This window comes from Mesitornis unicolor, unplaced genomic scaffold (assembly GCF_000695765.1).
Source record: "Mesitornis unicolor isolate BGI_N332 unplaced genomic scaffold, ASM69576v1 Scaffold54788, whole genome shotgun sequence".
In the NCBI taxonomy this organism is placed as follows: Eukaryota; Metazoa; Chordata; class Aves; order Mesitornithiformes; family Mesitornithidae; genus Mesitornis; species Mesitornis unicolor.
This window is the reverse complement of record NW_010204946.1, coordinates 1-12,514: the sequence shown is the minus strand read 5'-3', so window position 1 is coordinate 12,514 and position 12,514 is coordinate 1. Positions and strand designations below refer to the sequence as shown.

At 35.4% G+C, this 12,514-nt stretch overlaps 1 protein-coding gene across 1 annotated transcript; it reads right to left on the bottom strand.

The window, feature by feature from the left end:
- Nucleotides 1-501: 501 nt before the first annotated feature.
- Nucleotides 502-12,509, bottom strand: LOC104535307 (uncharacterized protein KIAA2026-like; the record flags this gene model as incomplete). Its single annotated transcript, XM_010191200.1, has 3 exons — nt 502-1,934; nt 9,243-9,443; nt 12,151-12,509. Coding segments are annotated over 3 exons (1,993 nt in total), but the record flags the coding sequence as incomplete, so codon positions are not given.
- Between the last annotated feature and the right edge of the window lie 5 nt (nt 12,510-12,514).

Here is a 12,514-nt window from a genome sequence, read left to right as displayed (position 1 = left end):
TCAGGCCCGCAGGCAAAGCAGTACTATTTAATGATCTAAGACTGCACATTTCCAGAAATAATGATTTTAGATTTAGGACCTCATGTAATTACTCCTTTTCTTTGTAATTTGGATGAGCCAATATTATCAGAAAGGAGCGAAATATTTCCGCAACTGCTATGACATAAGACAGCATAAAACAACTTCAGGCTACACTCTCTGATGCTAACCAGTCAGTCAGATTGATTATGCTATGTTTTGTAACAAATAAACTCTTGAATTAATTACGTTCACTAAAGATGTATTCTGCAAATAAATCATGCTTTAATTAGCTGATGAGCCTGTTTTATATGCTTGTGTTATTGAACGGGAAACTTTCACACTAGAATTAACAGCAGAAAAGTCTGATGCAATAAGGCTGTCCTGTTTCACCAAATAAAAAGTAGACTGGTCAGCTAAGAAAACAATTTAAAAAAATCAGTATCCTCCTAATTTTTACTACAGGTAAAATTGTCAACTTACCAGACTTGTGCTTCTTGTGTTTTGCTTTCTTTTTAATTATAAACAACTTGTTCTGGATCTCAGATTTGTAAGATTTGAATGGAAGCAGATGAATGTCACGCTTTCTTTGCAAGTCATCAAGTTTTCTCTGTAGATTTTCATTTAGAATGTCCTTCAACTTCTTTTTTTTCTTTTTCTTCTTTTTTGCTCGCAACTTATTTAGTTTATTATTTTGTAGCGAGTTCTCTAGCATTGTGTCTTTAGCAGATTCATGGCAATTTATGTCTTGGTTCTCATTATGAGTGCCACTGACATGCATCTGGCAAGTTTTCAGTGTGTTGTCCTTGAATGGACTGATCTCAGCTTTTACTCTAGCCATTTCAGCACAACTTTGTCCATTCTCCATAGCCCTTATTTCTCCTGAACTAGGCTGACCACCCATACCAACAGTCTCTCCTGAACTAATATAATTCCTTAAGCTCTCTTTACAGCAACCAGCTTTTTGGATGTTGCAGGCTCTTGAGGTCTTGATTTCACAGTTAATCTTAATCTCCTCTGTAGAGACTCTAAAGCTATCTAAATGTGAGGTGTTTTCTGGACAGATATCCATAGAGTCCATACTTTTCTCTGCTTCTCTCTTGGAATGATGTACCAGCTCTTCTCTACCACCAGAGCTGACCTCCCCATTGCTTGTACGTACATATTCATGTTTTACTTTCTCCAGTTTAACACGTGACACTTTTTTAACTTTAATGGGAGGGCATGGGAATTCAGGAGCCTGGAAAGGTTTTTGTCTGTAAATCCGAACATCTGCACCACAGAACTGTGGAAAATGTACATATGCATTCTCCAAGTAGTCATAACCAAGAATTACTTCTCTGCATTCATGGATAGGCTGACCTAGCACTGCATCCTGAACATCCTTTTGTGTTTCATACACAAAATCACAGAGACCTTTTAGCAACCACACTTTTTGGTAGAATGGTAGCTCATGAAACGGTTTTTTCTCCAAGGGATTGACTTCGCCAAGGACTTGGAAAAACTGGGGACACAATCCAAGTTTTTCTGCAGAGCTATTAGAATTGTCGGTCTGCCCTACAACATTATACCAGTGTTGTACTTTCTGTCTCAGTGCTGCTTCCCAAGTCCTGTAAGAAAGTGTAGGCCTGCGATGTAATGTAGATCTGCGATGAGGAGGACTTAACAAAGAAGTCATTATTTTAGATAGAAAAGCATTACATTGAGGCATGAGAAGACAACGTTCCAATTCATAGAATACTATTTCAGGTAAATTTAAAATCTGTTGTGCTAAACAAAGGAAATGACCAATAGCTGGAATCTCCCACATTGTCTCCATCTTTGTAGGTGATGCTTGAGCTAAAAGTGACTTTTCCCATTCTTCTATTTCTTTCTGACTAGCTTCTTCTGCTTCTTTTCTTTCTTGCTCTCTCAGCCTATTAAAAGAAAGTTCATAAAAATTCGGGTATCAGGCAAACAAAAAGAAACCAGGAATAAAAAAATCAGAACTACAACACAGCAAATATACTTATCTTGAAGTAATAAAGAACAGAGTACATAAAGTTTTAATGCAGCTTGTCTTACTTTGGATTACACAGTGCATCACTGCACCAAAATGAGAAATCAGTCGTTTCTTTCTATCACTACTTTAAAAAAGGAAAAAAAGTAAAAAAATCCAAACAGGCAGATAGTAATAGTATGGGTTGTTTAGACTTCTTTTAGAAATGTACTCCCTTCCCCAGCCCCTTTTTGGCAGGATTAAGTATTGCCCACAAACCATCCATATAAAAATATCTGAAAACAAATTCCAGATAAGTCTTGCTTTCAAATGTTTGCCCCATGGCTTGTGTCACCTACCTTGTAACTCCCTTCCTTAGTACACAAGTATACATGCCTAAAAGTTAAGTGATTCATTCACATACAAAAAGTCATTTTCCCTCCCACCCATAGGTGTGTTACTAGTTGGTCTGCAATGGTGGTCAAAAAGGAAACAAGCATCAGGATGCATGAAGAATGTGATGGAAAATAACACCAGAAATAAAACGTCATTACATTAATAAAGGGTTTGCCCTCACCTGAAAAACTGTATTCAGTTCTGGTCCCCCTATCTAAAAAAAGGATAGAGCAGAAATAGTGGGTATTCAGAGAAAGAGGTTAGCAGTAAGCAGAGGCCTGTAAAAATGGAAAAATCTGGGACTCTACGGAAAACACTAGTAAGATGAAACACGACAGCAATGCACAAAACTAATATGATAGACTGGGAACTTCCATCAGCTTTTATTTGTAAATTCATCACGAAATCTAAAGGCAACAAGTTTAAGAGGAAGAAATGCTTCCACTTCAGATAATCAATCATGCATAGCTTACCATCTAACTTACAACACCACAGGATATGTTAATTTAGCTCCAAATTAGGACATCTGCATGAATCACAAGAATATCAAGGGTTACCAGTAACAGGAGGGAATTTTCTTCAGTGTTGCAATAGTAAACTAACATTCTTGCTTCAAGGTGTGACCAGGTTCCAAAAGATAGGATGAAGATAGAGCTGTACTTTAAGGAAATTTTTTCTAGAGCTCATTCAAAGCTTATCTTTTTCTCTGAAGTTTCTATCACTGACCACTGTTAGAAACAATCACCTGGATATATCACTAATGTTACTGGAATTTTCATGTCCTTATTTCCAGATTGCCAACCTCCAATTACATTTCTTTGAATACAAGTAGCAAATAAATTCTATGTATCCATTCAAAGCATTAATGCTTTCCAAATTCAGCCAAAGAGTAACAGCGTGTTAAAACCTTTATTTTGACAACATGAAACTAATAGTGGCTTCTAGCATGACAAATGTGTATCTGAAGCATTGACTAGGTATCTCAATAATGTAAAAAATGCAACAAACCTAGCTTAGTCCACATTTTAGTATCAATGCAGGAGAAATATGCCATGAAGACAAACTTGAAATTTGCATCCTCTGCGTATACAAAATGATGTCTAATACAGTAAGATTCCACTGAATGCTTTATCTTATATAATTGACTTGTTGCCATAATTTGGATAGAAATTTTGAATATCACATACATGCATCCTTGATATTTATGTACCTACCAAATGCAGAAAGACAGATTTATGTAAAACATAAAAGGAAAAGCACCTAGGTCGGTAATTTATCGACTTCATTCTCACAGTGCAGCATTAATTTAACCACATAAAAGGGAGGATCTAAAGACAAAATCCCCCTTTGCAGCACTAATTGAAAAATATAATGAATGTGGTCTAGTGATAAAATCCCATTTGTCATTCTAAGTGAATAAAACAGTAAATTCAACAATATTACTTGCAGAGGTAAAGTATTTTTTTAATTCCCTCTTTTGTACTATTTCCACGTGTTAATATTGCATTGCTATAATAAATGAAAATAACTAAAAATAATCAATAGAAAGAAGTAACTTAGAAGTGGGGCAGAGGAAGATAAATAGTACATAAAAAGTGCTCTCACAAATACATTTCAAAGCACTTCAGAATCCCACTCCCTTCTCCCCTCTAACTGTAAAACACACTTCCAAATAACCTGCTGCCTTGAAAAGCTGTGAACCCTATCACATAGTAGGGAAATAAGCTTAAATACGGATAGAGAGTCAGACAGAACATTTGTAGAAACAATCACATTTCAGTATCGTTTAATAAAAACACAGGCTGTAGATGATCTAAAAATATTGTATTTGCAAGGAATTTCAACTTATCATCAATTAATAATTAAAATTAAGGTAGAATTCTCAAAATAAATACAATATCCTAGATGCACATCTGTATTGTATTTCATAAGATGACAATCATTATACTATTTTAAAGAGATTTTCAAAAATAAAAAACATACGTTGTTTCACTTGCAAAAAGATTGCCTTTTTTGAAAGCTATCATTTTATCATAACCTTCATAGCCATTTCTTTCTCAGTAGACATTCAAGAGAAAATGTAAATAATAGCACACTTTCTTATCTTCATTACTGAGATCTTTCTACTAGATGCCCACCTTTTGGAGGGCATGGCATTTTCCTGGGGTGATTTCTGAGAGGGAGGAGGGGGATGAAGAGGAGCCAGGGGTGGAGGGGGAAAGAAAAAGATAAATATTTGGTAATTAGCAGGACAAACATCCTTACACTGAGAAATTATCTGGACAAACATATTTGGCTTTTATGCTGACAGCAACTGTAAATAAAGTGTTGCTTCATACTTTTATTTACATTTATCAGGGGTATGTTTGCAGACATGTATTGTGTCTACAATAACACCACAAAACTACTCTAAGGTTAAGCTAACTTTTATAGACTAACAAAGGACAAACGTCTTCCAACATGTCTGCAGAAGTTGTTTTGCAGCTCGAGTGGATAAAACCACAGCCCCTGACCTTAAAACTGAGCAGACGTGTCCCCCTAGTAGATATACCACGTAAAACAGTCTAGACATAGCTCCCCAGTTTTCTTGTAATTTTCTCACTTGAGACAGCAGACACGTATCACTAGCTAATTTCTTCTCACTTGTGACCAGATTTCACTTCAAGGGGAGAGGAGGCAAAGACCAGATTGTGCATTTTTTGCCCCATTTACCACTTCTAACCCACTTAAGTGTTGAGTAATTTTCACAGGCAAAAGTTCATTGGGACTCTGATGACAAGGTACAGAGAACCATTTTAATTCTACAATAACCTGTCTCTACAAACTTTCTTTAAAAAAAACAAACAACAAACAAAAACTAGAAAGTTACAAGCGAAAGTTACAAGCAAAATAGCAATATTACAGAGTACTGTAAATTAAATCAAGACTTAATAGTCAGAAGAAACTAAACTTGGAGATGCATGTGACTTTAATTCTGTATTTGTAACATCTTGCATCATATTATGACATACTCTACATTTTTCCATAGGACCCAGTTCATTCCATGCTCACAAGATCCTCATAAAAGGCAAAATTGACTGTATAAGCATACCTCATTCCACAACTTGCTAATTTAAATTATTAACTTGGAACTGCAATTGAATTCTTTAAATGTGTCAGTGAACATATCTGAAACTTATCCCAGGATCACGTTTTCAGAGATGGTAAAGACATAGAGCTGCCTAGCCTAATTTTCAAAAAACTAAAGTTGTATAGACACTTAATTTCCATTGAAATCAACCAGTTAAATACTTGTCATTCACTGGTGGTTTGAAAAGTTTCAGGAGGAATCTACCTCTATGTTTTGGTATCTAGATGTCTCTAAAGAGGCAAGCATTTCCAATTGTATAATAACTCCACAATTACTTACTGTTGACCAATATGTAACTTAGTATGTATATTGATATGTTAATTAGCAAGTAACCAAGAAGATGAGTAGAACCTCATGGAACAAATCAGAGCAATTGAACAAAGGAAAGCTTATAAACAAGACTGACAAGAAAAGTAAACCAGATGTTGTTATATATACACCTGCAGTGGGGGAAGTGCTTTTGCTGCTGTACAGAAACTATTAGCTGCAAAACAGTGAAATTGGCTTTGCAAGGACATCTCAGTCTTTACATGTTGAGTCTACCACGATGAATGTATCAGTTGGGGGAGATTATAAAACAATAAATAAAGAAAGAATGAAATGGGTCGTGCAAGAAGATAAGTTAAGAAGATAAACTACAAGAAAGAGAAAATGAGAACTCTCTACAAAGCATATCTATATAACAAAAATAACAAAAGGAGTTGGAGTAGGACTTCCATGAAGTTAACTACAGAAGAGAAAAACATAAAATCATAGATAGAAACCACACTTCAGGATATCTTTCCTAAATATATAGTTGAAAAAAAAGCATGTTAAAATTAATTTCAAGGATTTTGAGGGGAAAAAAAAATAAAAACCCACTATATAAAAGATTTAATTTACTGCAGTTCTTTCTACTCATCATAAAGTGCCTGTGCCTTACAAGAGTGTTTAAATATCTAAAGCAAAGGATTAAATAGTAACTTGGATTTCAACAGGAAATTTCTGTATGACACTAAGTTGTGCAAAAAGGCACTTGCATTTGCAGCTGTACTTATCTGGGGCTGAAAGTATGTAACTCCTAGCACGGTAGATAAACAGTCTAAGATAATCACTAGCTAGTAAGCACCTGTATGCTGAGTGGTCAGCTGGAGGGTCAGCAAGTGAGCACCTATTCTTGCTCCTGATAACTCACCTACAAGTTGGATGAACAGCAGGTGCTGCCTATCCAAACACAAGTGATTTGTCAGCACATAATCAAGTTAGACGACCACACTACACATAGCAGCAGAGCAAGAGCAGGAAGAAAGCAAATTTCAGTATGTTAGAAATTGAAATCCTAAATAGTTTATCCACTTACTTGAGTTGACCATCACAGTCATTCATAATTATACTCTGACACAGGATAGCTTAATAGTATAGCAACAGATTCAGACACTCATTCTTTTACAACTGTGATGAAACACTAATTGGCACAATCAAGAATTATAAAAATAAATAAAATAGTATGTATCTATGAAAGTAGTGCTTTGGTTTCAAGAATAGAGTTTATACCATGAATTCTACTGGAAAACAGTAAAATAAATAGGAATTCTGCATTAACTTCTTATGGCCTGAAAAACATGTGGATAATTATTCAGAATCATGTATTTTTAATGGAATTTTCCTTGCAGATTTAGTATAAGCTTTAAATAGGTTTAAATGCAATTTCAGTTCAGGAAGTTTCATTGCTATTACAAAAAATGAAGAATGAGTGAAAGCCAATTCTGAAAGTGAAAGTACTGAAAGTATTTTCAAGTACTGAAAATGTACACGTGTCAATGGACAACTGTAGCTCTAAGGAGTACTGCAAGGGGGTTACCAAAAGGACAGCACTGTGCACTCCAAATAAACTACCCAAGTCAGCAATGTTGCATATGGTTTTGAAAGTATCTAGTGCCAACCTCAGTGTCAGATTTCTCTTAAGAAAATAAAAAGCTGAACAATTTTATCTTCCTAACAGGTAACAATATATTCAACATAATACATATTTTAGCAATAATCCAAAGTAAGTTTAGGAAGTTATACATTCCTGTACAGTAATACATTTCTGAATAAAAACTGAATAAACAGTGTCCTCTCAGTGTTACAAGTATATGCATTTATATATAAAGCATTTTGAAAAATTACTTATGCTGTATCGTATGACCTTCACTGGTAACACTAATTCTATAGGCCTTCCAATTTCCAAGCCTTTTTCATAAAATACCTGTACAATGTACTTTTGGAATATTTGCATTTTGATGAGTTGAGAAACAACTGGTATAGAGAGGTCCAAGTTACTATGAAAATGTGGTGAATCCATTAAGAAAGAAGAAAAGTTCAGAAGATATCAGAAGTATGATTACTGGAGATCACCAGAGTCAAAGAAATACTCAACCACCTATCTACCTATATATATATATAAAGAAGCAGTAAAAATATACGTATTATTTCTATATTTCAAAGTGTTAGGGCAAGCTAGTGATGATCTTTTTCTGTTATTGTAGAGCATTCTGTAGAATCAACTGCTGTGGAGCACCCTTTGCACAGGATCTGGAACTTTTGAGTATATCCAGATATGTGGATTTAACTGTTAATTACTACAGTTTTGCAGGAACATGCTTAAAACAGGTTTATGAGCGCAAAATTTTTATTTGATCTGGTAATAAATTTTATTGACTCCATGGATTAATTAAAATCCAATCAAAACATCCTTTTTCATTACATTGTCATCAAGTTCAGAGACCTAGAACAGATTTTAACACAAATCAAGAGAATTCCACCAGAGTAACAATGACCCCAGTGATCTTTGCTTTTTTGCAAAGTATAAGATGGATTAGAAGAAGAAAGATTCACCCATTTATAGGGAAAAAGTCCTAGCTGACACTCAAGTCAGCCAAAACTGTATGGCTTCAAATCTGTTGAAAATGAAGACTACCTGCAAAATGAGAGTGAACTGGTTAGGTACAGGAAAAATTTCCAAGATTGTAAACTTTGAAAAAAGCTGGAAATATTTTGTCTTCTAATGCTAATACTGCATTATCCTTGTGCTTCATGTTCAAGCAAAGTGTCTCAAGTTACTGATAAAGTATACAAGCTTATAAACTTTGTTTTCCTCGAAGTGAAACTTACCATAACCAACATTAAACACTGCCTGGAATGATATACCTCTTAAATTTATGAAAATCACAAAATCTCCCCGAGTTAATTACACACTTTCTAAATTGGTTACCTAACTGACAAGCTGAAATGCCACACCAGTAAGATAACAAGAGTGGCACTGGTAGAGATAATTTGCTTTTGGCTATTAGTGACAAGATCACAGAATTAGACTGTAGTTTAGCAATCTGGTAGTTTTAAATCTAATTGTTTGCATGGAAAACAGTCCAAGGACAGGTATGATAAACTGTGACTGAGCTAACAGGAAATTACTGTGCATGCTTTCAGTTACTATTAAAAGTTCCACAAACCTAAAATAACAGCAGCCTTAATTTATTTTAAAGCTTATTTGACTTCAGCAATTTTTCAAGAAGGTAGTAAATAAAAAACTAATTTCTTGCTTTGTGGATGCACTGTATCGAAGTCCTACATTCACTCATGAACTTCAGACAAACACCACTACAACACTTACTTACATAAAAAAGCCTTAAGGAGCTAGTCCCTGTAAAGAACTAGGAAGATATAATTATTTAAAAGCAAAAGAAAAGTTTTTCCTATTACCTCTTTTCCTCTTTTGCTCTCAGATGTTCTTCTTGTCTTAGAACCTGAACCATTATGGACTCAAACATGCCTGTTGACAAGCCTACTAAATTATGAGGTGTGGAACGACGTCTTGTTGAACTGCATGTTGTTCTTTTCTCATCTTCCAGCCCATAGCATCCTCTAGATGTTACAGCTAATGATGTTTTCTCTCTTAAAGGCCTAAAAAAACAAACAAAAAACCAAAACCAAACCACACTTCAATGCCTACACTGCTAACCACAGATCAAGCACATTTTTTCAGAAAAAAAAGTTATTTTTCAGCTGCAATTTCCACTTTGTAAATTACTTTACAAAATTTTAAATTTAAAACCAACATGCTAACATGAGCTGTGCTTTCCACATTTGTCAAAAGTGGTGCACATTTATCTCAAGTAACCAAATACTATTTGGAGATTGAATTTCCTATATTAATCAGTATTTGGAAAGAAAGCAGTTCCACAAGATCTGAGATAAGAAACTATCATTTTTAGAAGACACCTGAATGCTGAAAAAAAAATAAAGCACACTTGTTGGTTTGGGTTGGGGAGTGTGTGTTAAACATCAGTTTAGTTTTGTTAAATTCTAAAAAAACATGAAAAGTAAAAGACTACAAATTTGGTTGTAAAATTACTTTTCATCTTACACTGTTTCAAAGTACTCCATCAAAGCTGGCATAAGAAGTAACACTCTATCACATGATCTCTGAAAATATTTGAGGGGAAGGAGAAAAATCCTCCCTTTATGCAAAAGCAACCTCCATTCTAATGTAATTTTTTGTGGATTGTAGTGTCTGAGAATTGTACAACCAACACCGATTGCTTCCCTTGAGTCACTTGATGAGGATCATTGAGCTAAATACCACTCTGTAATGAATCAAGAATGATTATTCCAAGAAGTAGTTCTTAAATTTTATTTTACTAATAAAACTAATTTTGCTAAACAGTTAAACCAAATCTGTCCCATCAAAAATTGTGAAAGATCTTTGAGATTTCCAGACTCCATAATCCTTTATCTATATATTTCTTAGAAACTTTTACCAAGATAGCATACACAGACACAGTGAGAAAACATTTAAAAATCTCTGAAAAGCTAACAGAAATTCACTGAGGTAGGATTTTTAGCCAGTTTTATATTTCTTAATACTTATTTCAACAAGACTGTGCATTTGTGAAAGAATGACAACAGACATTGAGCAATTTAATTTTTTTAGTAAATACATATATTGCTATTTGATGACACAGTACATAAATTGTCTTCACTTTTTTACAGAGTTTCTAATAAAAAGACATTAAGCATTTTCAGGTCCTACTGAATCCAATGAGTAGTCATGTAATTCAACAAAGAGCTTTCAACAAAATGCCCTTCAATTCAAACACAGTTGAATTATTAGTCACACAACATACAGAAATTAACTTGGCATAAATATTCCAAGCTGCATTTGCTTAGCTATTATTTTTCCAGCTCTTCTAAGCCAGAAATTCTGATTATTTTTTTTTTAAATCAAGTTTTACTCAAGAAAACTAGCAACATTCCTGCCTCTTTAGGTTCAGCTCCTTCCCTTCTACTTCCAAAACTGACCCAAAACTGGTGTTAAGCAAAACCAGCTTCAAATATAGTGTTGCTACACCAACACATAATACATTCACTCTGGCTTACTTGGTTGAGTTCTGCACCATGCTCCTCAAGCGTTTCTACTATACAAGCAAATTTCTTCTTACCAGCTGGCAGCTAACGCTCCATGTCACTAGCAAGCTTAAGGTTGACAGACATGAACAGCTTCGCACATTTCCTAGGACAGTTCCTCTTCACCTTCACCCTTTGCCAAAAAAATCCTCATTTTTTACATGTAAAACACTATGTCATCCAGAAGACCGGTGAACCTTTCACTGTAAGAAGCCATCATGGTTTCCTATGACTAAACTAAGCCTAAACTAAGCCTATGTCAAACTCGTGAGAAAGCATGTATTTCAGTTACGATTTCAACTATGCTTCCTACTATATAGCTTGACAGCTTTCTATGCTTCAGCTGCTTTGGCTGATAAACAAGTTCCTGCCAGGAACGTACATGTAAACATATTGTAATTTCCATTTTGACATTCAAGAGTATCATATGCCACACACTACCTTTCATTCTATGATTATTAAAGAAATACTCCAACATTAAACCAACCATTTCAAAACAGACACTTTAGCTGAAGATTTTATTCCTGCTTATTTTAGAGACAATAAAAATTTCAGGCTGTAATAATCACAATTTTAAAGAGCCAGTTGTTCATACAGAGTTTGGGTAGTTTCGCTTGTTTTTGACAGCATAAAACAAAGAAAGGAGCATTTGACATACTGTCTAAACAAGTGTGCCTCCGTGCTCATAAAAGGCTTCTTTCAGAAGGAAAAATCTTAGCCAGGAAATGCTGTGCTCTATTTTGCATTGTGGTATTTTTGGGTTTGGAAACTCCAAAGCATTTTGAATAAACATCTGAATAGTTCCCAGTAGGAAACATTCCTCTGTGTGGAAGTATTGAGAGTTTGAGGATGTGAATGGGAATCACTGAAATGAAAATTAGTTCAGAGAGTTGAGAACACCTTGCAACTTGTAATACTCTAAGCCCTGGGCAGTTCTGTTCCAGGGCATTCAAGATAGCATTGTTAATGTTAGAGCAGTCTGAAGCACACAATGATTGTAACCTGTGGCATCCACAGCGTATTCTAATGAGACATTCATCTGTTATTTGTAAGCATGTTTGAATGGGAACCATTCAAATGTGTTTTATTGTGGGTTTATAAACAAAAAGGCATTCAAATGGTATTTCTCACATAAACACACTGTCCTGTTCTACATTATGTAAACAGCATCTGGCAGGGCCCCTATAGAGTTTACTACACCTACCGGGACAGTAGCGCCAGCTTCTGTTCCAGCATCATCTCCAGTTTCTGGGCCTGTTTGGAGAGCCAGTGATCTACACCGTACAGCCGGTAACACGTCTCCAGCATCTGCCGGAAGTCACCGACGAAATCTGCTATTCCTGTGTACTGCCCACTGGAAAACTTCTCTTCCATCTTCAGCAGCCACATTCCAGCTGGCGACTGCTGAAAGGAGTGAGTGCTGTCACGACCTGAGAGGGAGGCAGCTCCTTCTTCCCTAATGGACGCCTGATCCGCGAGGGGTTTCAAGAACGGTGCTGTCAGAGGTCGATACTGCTCCGTGAGAAACTCGCGCAAAATGCGGTATCCCTGTTGCAACTCGGGATTCA